The following is a 14,162-nucleotide window of genomic DNA, read 5'->3' on the forward strand; positions in this document are numbered from 1 at the left end:
TTGATCACTTTTGACCTCCTGCAAACTGCCAGTCAAAAAAATACCCAATCTTGGACAAATCCAGCCCTGTTTCAAAAATGTGTCCAGGGTCGCAACTTCAAGGCTGAATCTTTAAAAATCCACAGTGTCTTCATGGATTTGTCTCAGACACAAAGCAACCACACCACTGTTTCAACCAGCACCCTGCAACCCTACAAATGTTCCCTTTCCTGTCGTTCATCTACGCTTTTCCCGCCCATTGCTCTGTTCAGGGCTGTAGGTAAAGATGCCAAACCCTCAACCTCGACCTCTGCACCAACTCCCCAGAATCGTCACAAGAAAACCAGGCATGGAAGTCGTTCACGTTCCCGCTCGTCCAGCCCCCGCTACCACCATGGCTCGGAGCGTAGAAGGGGGAAACGCAGTAGTCGGTCACGATCGCCACATACTTCCAGATACACTCGCAGGTCAGTCACACATGAATTCTGGTATGAGGAATAACGTAGGTGAACATAATGGATACCTCTCTCCATCAGATTGAGAAATTATTATTATTATTATTATTATTATAAATATTACTATTATTAACAAGCATGATTGAATTAATTGATTAGTAAAATGATTTTAACCATACCTTCATCAGGTCCCGGTCTCGTTCTCGCTCCCCATGGTATGACCGCCCGACCTCCTTTCACTATCGGTCACGTTCAAGGAGCTCTGAGAGACGATCTTCGCCGAGGAGGAGAGACGAGAGACGATCATCTCCAAGAGGAAGCCATGAAAGTCAACTGTCACCTCGGAGATATGATGGGAGACGATCGCCACCAAGGAGGAACCGCGAGAGCCAATCATCCGCAGAAGGAAGACTGGCCCAGAAACTACTGGAAACATCAGGTTTGAGAAATTCGAACCTTTTTAAGACCTCCACACTTCTGTGAAGAACGCATGTAAAGATGCATCTTGTTACTGATCAAACCTGCTACTATTATACACTGATCAGCTACAACATTGCAGCTGACAGGTGAAGGAAATTTCACTGATCATCCTCTGACAATGCCAAAACCGTAGCTCCCGGCATTCATGGAGATGCCAATTGACACGCACCACCCAAACACCACTGCAGAACAAATACAGTCCCTTATGGCAACAGTGTTTCAATGAGACTTTGCAACCGCCAAAGTGCTGCAGTTTTTGTCTGAAACTCTTTTCGTCTTGGTCCCACTAGCTGTCCAGTCTCTGTCGACACAGTCTGACCTGGAGGCCGTGGTTAAAACTCTGGCTCCTGCCTTACTGGCTGAGCTAGCCAAGATGAAGTCCTCCTCTTCCTCATCTTCCTCTTCAGCAAAGAAGAAGTGGACTGCAAAGCCCTCTAAAGGAAAGCCCGGCCTGCAGAGCAGTGAGGCAAGTTCTGCCACAACTACTAAGGTTGGTGTGTGTGTGTGTGTACATGTGTACGAGGGAAATCTGGCAACACTCTTAACATCTGGTAAACAATTTCCTTCTTCTTCCCTTCTTGTGTATTTATCTCATTCTTCTCTTCTAAACCTTATCCACATAAAACTTTGATCAAAGCCTAAACTTAAAATTAAACCTCATTGCTACATACGTCTGAGAGGACAGATGATTTTAAGGACAAGCACCTTCAGAATTATTTGGTCTAAGTTTGTGTTGTTCTCTCTCTTTTTGTTCAGACTGGTAAATCTTCACCTCCAACTATGGTCAGGCTGGAGGGGATCAATAGTTCTCTCTCTCACAACGATGTGGTCACTGCTGTGGAGCACTTTGGAAAAACCAAGTCAGTGGTACTGTTTCGGACCAAACTGCAGGTGTGTGTTCAGAGTGTGAAGTGAATATATGTTTTTGTTACCCAGGTCCGATAAAGCACGATGGCTACGTTTCCCCTTGAACATTTTTGTCTTTATTTTGCTGTTTGGTGAGATGCTTTTCATCCAAACTAAAGCATCCACATTTTAGAATTTGATGCTTCTTTGCATCAACATTCATTCACATTCATTTTTGAACCATTGTAGTCCAACATAAGCTATTTTTTTTTTGTTTTGCTGGTATTGAGTTTTAGGTGACTGTTGTTGAATCTTGATGAAGTTCTGCCAAGACTGTATTTTTCTGAATGGACTTTCTTCTTGATGGTTGTAGTAAAGCAAAGCGTTTGTATGTTTGTGTGTGCAAATGCAGGCAATCGTGTGTTTCGAGAAAGAGGAAGACGCTAAGAAAATGAAGAGCGTAAAGAGCTTTGATGTGAAAGGATTGACAATAAATGTTGTCAGAGAAGAGGTACTTTTTCTTTCTGTGGATTCCCAGTAAACATACACACAAACATATGTCTGCTGTAGTGTCGTCACGCCGTCAATTATCAGATTAATCTAACCCAACAAATCTCAATTTGTTTGTTTGTATAGGAGACTGTTTCTAATGTGCAAAAGAAGCCTCCTCAGAAGTAAGATATGTTTCACACAGACCTCTTTTTAACAGCCATGGATCATTATTTCTTGTTTTGTCAATGTATCACTATAAATATTCAGTTGCTGCCTAAATTTGTGTCCTTTAATGCAGAAAAGGTTTTTTCAATATTCAATATATTATGTCCTCTCCTGTATTTTAAACGTCATTCATATTGTTCGTTTTAAAACAACCAACTGATAACACATGGAATAAAAATCATCCCAGGACAGTATTATCTTATAGTCAAGAAGATATTAAACCATTCAAACTGTGACCTTGACTTTCTATTTTGTAATGGTTTTCCTGCTTCACCAATGTTACTTATGTTATGTTCACAGAAAACCTGCCATGTCCATCACAACCACCTTTACCTCTAGAACGGTTCTTCTCCCTACACCTAACGTGCCTTCACTTTCCTGTCCACCCAAACCTTCACCCTCTGGAGCCCAAACAGCTGCAACAGGCAAACTTACCAATCAGAAGATTGCCGCTACGACAGGAGTTGAAACGGCAGAGCCCATGGAAGTTGGAAGCGGTGCTCATGGCAAAGGAGAAAGACCATCAACGACAGGTGCCGTACCAGAAAATTCAGAAGACAAACCTTGTGGGATTCGACCAACAATCAGTGAGACCCTGTCAACAGAAATGAAGCAAAACGGTATGTTGGAAACTGGATGGATGGAAAAGTCAGTTTGAATGTGGCTTGGAGGATTGTCAAGCGTATTTAACATCATAAAACTGTTAAGTCGTTTAATTTAGTTTGAATTGTAAAGCGCTGCATTTTAGTTATTTGAAGCTCATCAATCCAACCTGCGGGCCTGTTATTAAAACAACACATTATCTTAAAATAAAATATGTATGTATTTTGTTCATCTTCTTTAAAGATCCTGCGACTGCAGTGAACACACAAATGGATGCAGCATCAGCCGACCTGACCTTGGGGGAGATGCTAGAAGAACACCTGTTTCTACATATGATACGTAAGAGATCGGAGAAAGAGACTGTTTGTCTGCATGTGATCATCATTTTCATTAAACCTTTCACACTTTCTTCTTTACACGTTCTTTGTCTCTCTTCCACAGCGTCCTTCGACAGGAAATTCTTCTTCTCTCCAAATGTAAGTCAGAAGTACTACAGTATTTATACATGAAGTTTTCTTAAACATATATATAAAAGCTTTTCGGGAGATGTGACACGCTTGTCAATCTGGTCACCTAGTAGCTTTGATCTTCTGATGGTTTAGTCTCTGGAGGCAACAGCCAAACATTCAGGGATTCAGGGTTCTGATATGCAGATATCCATTTATAGAGGTTACGTACATATAAAGTAAACTGTGCCACAGGGGGATGTTTAATCTGTTTTTCTTTTGTGTTCCAGTTTTTTCGACTTGATAAGAAGCAGTTGCTCCTAAGTGGACTGCCGGGGTATTACGACGGCTGCTACACGGAGGATGACATTGCAAAACTGCTCATTCCATTTGGGTTAAAATATAACAACAACAACAACAACAACATCTTTGTTATTCCCCAGACAGGCATGGTAGGAACAAGTCTGCATTAGTCTGGTTTATGAATCCATTCAATGTTTCTTGTGTTGCTTTTATGTCTTTGATCAGAGCAACTGATTCTGAGATGAATGCTCTTTGTCTTTGATGATTTTGCCTGGCACAGTTGGTACCGTGACGTCACATTTCTTTTTATATACCAAAGACAAGTTATGCAACATTTTAAGTTTCATTTTTAACTTCACATCTAACTCTAACTTGCAGTTGAACAGCCTTTTGAAGACTAATTGTGAGATTCTTGCATATTCATTATAAAGAGTCTCGGTATTTATCTGAAACAGATTTTAACCACGTTCAAAGATGTGAAATTGTATTTCAAAAGTACTTAGAAAGATTGAATATAAATAATGCATTCTTGTTTCTGGTTTTCCTCCCAGGCCTTCGTCCGGATGCCGTCAGCAGCGACTGTGCGAAACGTATTGAACACCTGCAAAACAGACCCCTTGACTTTAAAATGGTCTACCCTCTGTTGCCGCGTTCTAAGCACCATCGACATGTCACCGGTGAGTATGTACACGACACCGTTTTTTTAATGATTGATTTTTATAGATTTTTTTAAATTGCAAGGTGATAGGTGTGTTTTCATTTTAACACCGTCTTTGATGTTTCTCTTTTAGTCTGGGTTTTATAAAAGACTGATGGAGATGTTGAAGTCTGTAAGTAATGCACACACCACACTTGATTGGATTCAGGGTTGTATTGAAACTATGCAGCAGTTGTGTCATCTTGTTAACTTTTCCGTTTGGGTGTTCGCTCCCTGTTGTTGATGCAGCCTGTCATTGATGACGGACTGAGAACATTCTTCATCAACAACGTTTCACCGCGTGACACCAGAGATCTCAGGAAAGCTATGAAAAGAACCTTTTCCGTCAGGAACTACCTGCCTCTCCTCAACAAGGTATTTAAAAAAAGCTGTACGTCTGTTTAAGTGGCTTTAAAATAGACTTCCTGTTAGTCCTACATGTTACAGATGTGTGTACTTGTGTGTTCCAGATGTTTATTGAATTTGAGACCGTTCAGGATGCTGATCGGTTTCAAGTTTGGTACAGTCTCTTCAAACAAGGCCCTGGGCACAAAGTCCAAAGGCTGAAAATGCCAAACAGCAGCTGTACATCACTGAGTAAGTGTGGGGAGAGGGGAGACAATAAAAACACTGCTATTATTCTTAATTAATTTTGATATTTTGTCGGACTTGGAACAGATGCAGAACCAGCAGCAAAGGATGAATCTGTCACAACTGAGCCAAACGGTGCAGCAGTGAGCGAGCAACAACTGGCAACGCCAACGTTGCCTTCAACTGCAGTTACCTCTCTGACTATTGGGGAGATGTTGGAAAAGCACCTGGATCTAAGTAAAATCGGTAAGAAATCCAAGAGAGAGACTTTTGTCTACACTATACTGTCACAAATGTCTGCATGCAGTCATTTCATCACAGCCTCTCTCCCTTATTTTAACATTTTCTTTTTCTCTCTTCCACAGTGCGTCTCAAAAGTCGAAACTACCTCTCACCAAAAGTAAGAATCCTCAAATCACTCGTATGAAGCTCTAATAGCTGTCGGTTTGTACCCCTTTTTCATGCACACATCGTACATATATGCATATATTTAAAGGTGCAATATGTAAGAATTGTCCACCTGTCAAATTCATTCTCAAAACGAGTCCAGAGGCCACATACCAAACCAACGAATAGTTGAATATTCAGGTCCAGCCATAATTATTAACCCCTTTTCTTTTCTGTTCTGTATCTTTTCCAGTATTCCAAACATGGATTGAAGCAGTTGATGATAACCAGACTGCCAAAGTATGACGATGGCTGCTACACAGAGGAGGACATCGTCAAACTGCTCATTCCTTTTGGGTTTGAATATACAGATAACAGCATCTACGTCCTTCCTCAGATGTGCATGGTAGGCACCATTCATCCCATGTTTCTGCTGTTTTTTTGTTGTTTTTAAAAAATTTTTTATTCAACACAAGTTACGTTAGTTTACACAACAAAGTTTTAAGACATTGTTATGTAGACACATTGAATAAAAGTTGCAATAGATTATTATTTCTGGGTTTCCTCTCAGGCCCTCTTCCAGATGCCAACAGCGGCGCATGTGCGCGCCATAATGTCTGGCTGCACAGGGAAAAAGACTTCACTCCAAGGGTCTAAACTCTTTTTTGATGTTGTAGCTGGCGGCATTGCAATGACACCGGTAAGTAGTACACGACACTGTTTTGACCCCAAAAAATGGCGAACATAAAAATTTCACACAAAAAACATTGGTGCTTATTTAAAGGGGCAGATTGGTTGTTACTGTATCAGCTGGATTTTAAAGTGTGCTATGTAGTTTTGGGGAAGAAATGTTAATTTGTTATTCCTAAACAAACAAAATACACAAACTCTCATCGTTCATGACTGAGTAAACACATTTACCTTAAAGAACAACACAATTTCATACTGTTTTACTTTTCTTTTTATATGTGGCGGACCCTGCCACCTTTCTAGCTTCATTCAACAGTGTTCGGTGGACCTTATTTTCCTCTGAGAACAGCTTGTTTATTCAGTTATGGAAAAAATAATATTTCAGTTTGTTTTATTACCTCATTAATATTGTAAATATTAAAATTCTGAGTTTGAATTTCTTCTCCAAAACTACATAACGCAGCTTTAAGGCCCCCTATAGTCGAACACTGTGAGGTGAGTTTGGTGTATTTTGGAAAAGTACTTTTTAAATTTTAACACTGCCTATTCTGATGTTTCTGTTTTAGCTTGGATTCTATAAATCAGTAATGAAGCTGGTGAGGTTTGTAAGTATATACACACACACACACACACACACACACAAACACAACCACCAACAGACACGTAATCCCTCATAACTCGTAAACTGCTTTAGATTTTGTTGACACTGATGGACACTTAAGATATTGTATTTTATTATGAAAAGCTTTTCAAAATTCATTCATTGCAACCATGACGTGTGGTCATGTCTCTCTGTCCTTTCTAAACTTTTTGGTTTGGATGTTCACTTCCTGTTTTTGATGCAGTCCGTGCACGATAATGGAGCAAGAACCATCCTCATCAGCAACGTTTCACCAAGTGAGGCCAGGGACCTCAAGGAAACTTTCAAAACATTCGGTCATATCAGGAACTACCTGCCTCTCATCAACAAGGTATAAACAAACACATGTACATATGTTAAAGTGGCTTTAAAAAAGACTTGTGTTGGTCTAACCTGTTACGTGTGTGTGTGTGTGTGTGTGTGTGTGTGTGTGTGTGTGTGTGCTTACGTGTTTCAAGTTATTTGTAGAATTTGAAGATGCTGCCGATGCAAATCAGGTTGTAACTTGGTTCGGTCTCCTGAAACAAGACCCTGGATTCAAAGTCCACGGACTGCAAAAAACGAGCAAACACCGGAGCTACACAACACAAGGTAAGTCTAGCTGCATATTTGACACCGCCATTTATTTTAGGTTGAAAATTAGGCTGTGGGTCATGGAATAAAAGGCTACATTTTGGCGATGACGTGGATCCAACAGATCTAGATGTGTGTACATATATATGAAATTGTATCTTTTAAAGATCCCGTGACTGCAGTGAAGACACAATGGGATGCAGAATCAACCAAGGATTCATCAACAGGTGCAGAAATGATCGAACAACAACCGACAACCTCCACGCCATCCTCAACTGCAGTTCCTCTTCTGACGCCTGAGGAGATGGTAGAAAAGCACATGTATCAAGACAGAAGAGGTAAGAAATCCAAGACAGTGTTTGTCAAAAATTATATGTGATCAAAATTTTACCGTCTTCCTTTTTTCTTTACATTTTCTTTGTCTCTCTTTCACAGTTACCTTCAACAGGGAAAACTACACCCCACCTAAAGTAGGTTTCCTCAAAACATTTGTATGAAGTACGACAGTATTTACACATGTGGTTTTCCTTAATATAGTAATTAGACCAGGGAGGGTTGGCTATATCAGGAGAATGACACTCTCAATCCTGATTATCTTCTCTATGACAATTCTACCTTGTTCTTTTCACCGGTCCTTGTTTTGTAGTCAATAAATTAATTGGTCAATGATCGTCTTGCCCAAATCTATTTCCATATTTTATCCTGATTAATAATTCATTGTTTAAGTGTCAATTCATTCTATGTTCTCTACCCACGGCCAGGTTGACTTTACAGATGACAGTGTTTCTTCCAGTCTTCCTATCGCCTGCCTTTTTGATGAGAGAAATTCCATCATGAATGACTCTGTCAGTGACGATAAATTTAATGATGATGTGAAAGACTCGAGCCCTGAGCCTCATGGTTCCTCCTCATCCTCCAGAGCGAGATTAGAGAGGCAAAGCTCAGGTGTGCCGCCTGCCAGCGAACAGCTCTCCCCCAGTGTCGGTGAGCCCTCCTCCTTTTCTTCTCCACTGTCTACTGAAACCTCAAACTCCCCTGGTCAGAAAATGCAACAGAGCGGGACAAAGTCTCCAGCCAAAGCATCAAATACCACATCCTCCTCTGCTGAACGTGAAAAGGTAAAGTCAACAACACCACCACCTGTCGAGGCATCAATACAGACTCATCTGGAGTCGCTTGGAGAAGAAGCAAAAGCCAGAGAGGGCGCAGTGGCACAGTCTGACCACACAGTGTCAGCAGAGGGCAGTGCTGCAAAAACTGATGAGTCACAGACAAAAGTAGAAACATCATCAGAGATGCATCCACCTTCACAAGGACATGGGGACGAGTTGAGCCAAACCCAGAGTCTGGAGATTGATGTTAATGTCAATACACCCAAAGACCAGAGGAAAAGCAGAGAGGAAGGGAATGAAGATGATGTCGACAAACACACAGAGGAGGAGGAGGACGATGTTGAAAACTATCTAATCCTTGATTCACTTGATGATCAAACAGATAAACAGATGGATGATGTGGACAGAGGTTGCAGCTTTGAAACCCACAGTGTTACTGAAGACCAAGCAGCAACAGGTCAAGAGGACAATCACCAAGACCAAGATGATGGTTTCACAGTAAACCAACTGTATGAGGAAACTGCAGGTCCAATAGTTGACAAATCTCATGAAAAATCTGCAGTTAAAGATGCAGTAGAAGACTCCAAAGATATGGAAAATCCTGTTGAAGATGAGCAGTGCAGTGACAACAGAGACAATTTAAAAGACCCTGACAATGACGATACTGAACAAGAAACCTTTGAGATATTGGATTCAATTGATGATCAGACTGCAACAGAAGATGACAGCCAACAACCTGAAGCTCCCTTCAAACAGATATCTAAAGAAGACATTAGTCCCATAGAACAAGAGGAGGACACATTCCAGGTAATTGATTCTTTGGAAGATCAGCCAACGACTACAGAGAACGAGCCAGAGACCGACAACAAGGAAAAAAGGACCAGGAAAGGGGAGGCGACTGCTAGAAAAGATGGACCTCCAAGGAGGAGTGGCCGCACAGCCACAGCATCTAAAACTGAAGAGAAGGAGAAATCTCCAAAGAAACAGGACAGGGCGGTTAAAAAATATGAGACACGGACAAAGATGGACACCACTGCAGGAGTCTCTAAAAAAGACAAAGAGATCACCACTGAGGAGATGATGTATGAGATAGTAGATTCTGTTGAAGATGATCCGGTTCAAGATGCCGCCACCTCAGAAAGGTCTGGTCCAAGAAGGAGTGCAAGAGGGAAGAAGACAGAACTGTCTGAAAGACCTGACTCTGTAGAGGAAGAGAATACCAATGATGAACCGACTGTAACGACAAGATCTACAAGAGGAAGGGAAAGAACAAGTAAGAAAGATGCTTCAAATGCGAAAACAAACAAAGAGCACACCCCAACAAGAAGAAGGCACACTCCTGCCAGAGAATCACAGGAACAAAGAGAAAAAACACCAAAGAAGGAGGAGAAAGCCTCTCCAAAAGGGAGCACACAGACAAAGAAGAGTGACATTGTTGATAGAGAGGTAAGCAAGAGCGATCCTACCTATGACATAGTGGAACCCGCAAAGGTCGTTAAGGATGATCAGCCTGCTACAGGACAAAAAGGAAGAAGGGGAAGACCAAAGAAGGAGGTTAAAAAAGAAAAAGACAACGTAACATTTAAGAAGGGTGACGGAGACACATCCGAAAAAATGGCTGAGGAAGAAGAGGCCACATATCAGATTCTTGATTCTGTGGAGGACGAGACGGTTGATGATCAGTCCCCAACAGGACAGTTGGAGAGTTTGAGAAAAGAGAGCATTACCAAAAATGATGACGAACAAACCAAGAACAGTGCATCTTTCCCAGGATCACCCAGAAATGAGGAGGAGGAAGAGCCTGTGTATCAGATCGTGGATTCTCTGGAAGATGATGAAGATGAGCTGACTGCCACAGAGGTGTCCGATAAAGGAGGGAAGGAAAACGGTAACAATGAGGCAAAAGAAGGGGAATCAACTGAAAAAGGAGAAACAGCAACACGTTGTACGAAAGCTTTGGAAGGGTCTGAAAAGATTGTCGTCAAGGAGGACAGTATGTATGAGTTAGTTGAGGATTTAGAGGACGTCCATGTTGACCCACCTGCCACAGAAGAGTATGACTCAAGAAATGAGGAGAGGACAACCCAGACAGACATTAAAAAAGACAGCAAATCACCTACGAAGTCCCAAAGTGACACTGAGACACCGGAAGTGAAAAATAAACAAAAAACACCCGAGAAAAGTGACACAACGAGCACTCTGGTGAACCTCGACGAAGTGAGCGAGGAGGAATTCCCTGATGACACAGCAGAGGAGGAAGAACTGAGGAAGAGGCAAGCCGCCACAAAAGAGAAGCAGATTGCAAAGGAAGGGAGAGGGACCAGGGAGAGAGAAGAGAGGGAACAAAGGAGCTGGGGCAGCAGCAGAGGAGGAGTCGGCAGTGGTGGACGTACCAGGAGGTCCAAGGAGAGGTGGAGGGAAAATGAGGAGAAGGTGGAGTTTGACACTAAGGAGCTGGTGAAACTGGATGAGGTGGGGGCAGATGAGGCTGGAGAGGAAAGAGCTCTGGAGAGCCAAGACAGGGATGTGGAGTTCTCGGAGGGAGAGCTGCAGACATTCCTCACTCTGGATGAGTTCGTAGAAGGAGAAGAAGAAGAAGAAGAGGATGTGAGAGCGGTGCAAACTCTGCCAGAGACCTGCACACTACTCCAGGAGGACGAATCAGTGGACTCCCTCAACCCAGAGGTAAAGACTAAGATTTAAACAACGTTTTATGAAGTGAAGCACTGTAAGAATCCAAACGAACAGAGAAACACTGATGCTGAAGATCTCTTGTGTCTCTCCTCAGACTTTGGTGACTTTAGATGAAGCAGGCGGTGATGAAGAAGAGAAGCCGGATGAAGAGCAAACTGAGAAAACCTCAACATCTGCTAAAGGCGAACATGATGACGACACAGGTGTGTTATTCTGTCAACACGTTGAAAAGTACACTTGAATTGATACTATAAGTGGCAAAGTGCAAGTGTCATTGCTGGTTTCTGACCGATACAGTTGTCATTTTCAAGCCCACGTTGTGTAAGTAGCTGATATACTTGCCCCCACCTGTCTGCCCATGGCTGTGTTAGTCTTAATTTGAGGTGTGGTTGGGCGCACTGATGGCACATTGCCGTCTTCAGGTAGCAGAATGCATCTGTGCCATAGACCAACAAAAGTGAACAGCTCTGATGGAGCTCAGGATTTATCAGGAGGACAGCTGCTTTACTCCAAATAATTTTACAGTATGAACTTGCCGTGTCACTTTAGATGTGTAGAAGAACACAGAACATTAACTAATCTCATTGTTATTTGACAGTATATGGCTGGAATGCTGTAATATTGAAAAGCCCTTGAACTGATACACAGTCACCCTTATTATCAGTTTCACCCGAGCCTTTTCTGCTTTTACAAGTTTTGAAGTAAGCCTTTCCTCCCAAGCCAGCATTTAACTTTGGTCTAAAAATTACATTTGTCCTTTCATATCTCTTAAATATTTCTACAGTAGTTTGTTTGTAAAAAAGTTTCTGTGTTGATGTTCATTGACTTTTCGTTTTTGTCCTGTTTTAGAGGAAAGTATGAACTTTGTGACAGTAGATGAGGTGGGAGAGGTGGAGGGAGAGGAGGAGGAAGAGGAGGAGGAAAAGGAAGTGGTAACAACCAGAGCAAGAGGCCGAGCCAAGAAGAGAACCAGACAGACCCCTGGTAACACACAAACATACATTAAATACAGTCATGTAATACCCAAAATCTTATCTCTAGACACTTAAAACTGAAAAAATGTATAATTTTTAAACAATTATTGATCTTTGGCTTTGCTGTTTTCCAATGATGAAGCTTTAATGGATTAAATTCAGTTAATTAAGAGTATTAATTATATGCAGTTTCTTCTTATGTGTTTGCTCAACCAGTTGATTGTCTTTTACCACAGTGAGAAAATCTACCAGAGGGAAAAAAGACAAGAGAGATGCAGAAAAGGAAGCAGTTGATGTCCTGCCTTCACTCAGTACCTCCTCATCATTTCACAAAGATCCATCTACGTTATCAAGTGACGGTCCGCCGGAGGTCCAGAAGAGAGAGGAGGAGGTTGAAGCAGCGAGTCAAGCCGACATCGATGCTGCCTCTGCTGGGCAGGAGACGCAGCCGGAGCACCCTGAAGACCAGACTCTGGAGGAATGTGTGGAGGAAGGAGAGGAGGAGAAGGAAGCAAGGAGCAGGGCGGACATTAAAGGTACGGAGAGCTGAAAGAAGCAGCGACTGAGGTCATTTCAACAACGACAGACATTTTATTCTTCAGTTTAAGCGTACTATCCACACTGAGCTCAACGAAAGTGCATTTTCTACAAAGTGTCTCCAAAGTAAATCAATTTGTAAATGCCTTTGTTGTTAATTAGGGCTACATGTAGGATTATTTCCATTATTGATTTCTTCAACTCGCTTATTTTGTCAGAAAAAACAAAAATTCTCATATATGAGAAGCTGGAACTCGTGAATGTTGCTTGAAATATTACTCGAATTGATGATGTTTCAGATTTAATGATTAAATCAGCTTTTAGCAAATCTTAATGTTTGATCCTCATCCTCCTCCTAAATTATTTATGTGTTGTTGTTTTCATCTCTTCTTTAGCCGTGCGTAAGCGGAAGAGGGAGCTTGTCAGACCTGAAGCAAAGAGATCTCGTTCTCGGTCTCCATGTGTTCCTGCCGATTTCAAACTGCTGGCATTCAAACCCAACAACCCCCTTGGTGAGACACACACATTAACACACATTTTATTTTGAAAAGACAAAAGATGTGAATGCTCTTCACACTTTTTTCTCCTGTTTCGCTCTCACTGTCTCCCTCTTCAGGTCAGGAGTTTGTGGTCCCTAAATCAGGGTATTTCTGTAACCTCTGCTCGGTTTTCTACCTGAACGAGAGCACTGCCAAGGACGCACACTGCAGCAGCCAGAGACACTTCGACAACCTGAAGGTACACACAAACACCTGCACGACATTTAAACACACAAGAAGTCACAATTGGCCTCACGTTGTTTGTGTTCTCCCTCTTCTGTTTTCAGAAATATTATCAGAAGCTCGAACAGGAACCATCATGAAGTTCTCAAGGCTCCGTTTCTGATTGATCCCGACTTCATCGACTGATTTTCATTCTTGTAAAAAATGTTTAAAAGGTTAAGTGCCACAAGCGCCAATTATACAAAGCAAGCAGCTCACATTTGAGAATCAAGTGTCGAGTACAGCCATACTGACAATCATTTTGACATTACTTGTAATTAGATGCTCACGTTGTTATACTACCCTCATACTTACCACTGTTAAGAAATTATGACTTTGTTTTTTGTTACGTTTTTATGTCTGTTGTTTGACAAATGAGAACCAGAGCTATGTATCTGTTTAAAGATATCTAATATGAATTGATCATATGGATTGCTTCTTGTTTTTTTTACTATGTATATAAGAAATGTATGAAAAAAATAAATAAAAAAATAAAAATTGTATTATTTGTTAAATAAAGAATAAACTGTATGTTTGTAGGAACTTTCTTCATCGCATCCTTTTTGTGTGTATGTCGAACTTGGTGTAATCGGGACACATTTTGAATGAAGGTTGTGGCTTCTGCGCTCTTGTTTCATGGCTGGGCTCACGCTACAGGACGAGAAACTACGTTTTCC

General features: G+C 41.5%; 1 protein-coding gene across 2 annotated transcripts in view; it reads left to right on the forward strand.

Moving 5' to 3' along the window:
* Positions 1-14,032, forward strand: part of LOC311251628 (uncharacterized protein) — a 34,172-nt gene extending 20,140 nt beyond the window's left edge. Inside the window, exons 5-34 of one of the 2 annotated variants that reach the window (XM_084344129.1) lie at positions 252-446; positions 623-873; positions 1,205-1,404; positions 1,671-1,805; positions 2,173-2,271; positions 2,397-2,434; positions 2,778-3,097; positions 3,324-3,419; positions 3,522-3,556; positions 3,817-3,978; positions 4,381-4,506; positions 4,621-4,659; positions 4,776-4,901; positions 4,997-5,123; positions 5,205-5,363; positions 5,483-5,517; positions 5,758-5,910; positions 6,076-6,204; positions 6,761-6,799; positions 7,040-7,165; positions 7,293-7,425; positions 7,575-7,745; positions 7,843-7,877; positions 8,169-11,204; positions 11,308-11,416; positions 12,063-12,197; positions 12,424-12,723; positions 13,120-13,236; positions 13,341-13,462; positions 13,551-14,032. In XM_084344129.1, the coding sequence (XP_084200255.1) occupies positions 252-446; positions 623-873; positions 1,205-1,404; positions 1,671-1,805; positions 2,173-2,271; positions 2,397-2,434; positions 2,778-3,097; positions 3,324-3,419; positions 3,522-3,556; positions 3,817-3,978; positions 4,381-4,506; positions 4,621-4,659; positions 4,776-4,901; positions 4,997-5,123; positions 5,205-5,363; positions 5,483-5,517; positions 5,758-5,910; positions 6,076-6,204; positions 6,761-6,799; positions 7,040-7,165; positions 7,293-7,425; positions 7,575-7,745; positions 7,843-7,877; positions 8,169-11,204; positions 11,308-11,416; positions 12,063-12,197; positions 12,424-12,723; positions 13,120-13,236; positions 13,341-13,462; positions 13,551-13,586 (6,784 nt within the window). In that variant the 3' untranslated portion in view covers positions 13,587-14,032. The remainder of the gene's footprint in view (positions 1-251; positions 447-622; positions 874-1,204; positions 1,405-1,670; positions 1,806-2,172; positions 2,272-2,396; positions 2,435-2,777; positions 3,098-3,323; positions 3,420-3,521; positions 3,557-3,816; positions 3,979-4,380; positions 4,507-4,620; positions 4,660-4,775; positions 4,902-4,996; positions 5,124-5,204; positions 5,364-5,482; positions 5,518-5,757; positions 5,911-6,075; positions 6,205-6,760; positions 6,800-7,039; positions 7,166-7,292; positions 7,426-7,574; positions 7,746-7,842; positions 7,878-8,168; positions 11,205-11,307; positions 11,417-12,062; positions 12,198-12,423; positions 12,724-13,119; positions 13,237-13,340; positions 13,463-13,550) is intronic. The other variant, XM_084344130.1, reaches the window with a different exon arrangement.
* Positions 14,033-14,162: the final 130 nt, after the last annotated feature.

Source organism: Pagrus pagrus (assembly GCF_965226575.1).
Source record: "Pagrus pagrus genome assembly, chromosome: 22".
In the NCBI taxonomy this organism is placed as follows: Eukaryota; Metazoa; Chordata; class Actinopteri; order Spariformes; family Sparidae; genus Pagrus; species Pagrus pagrus.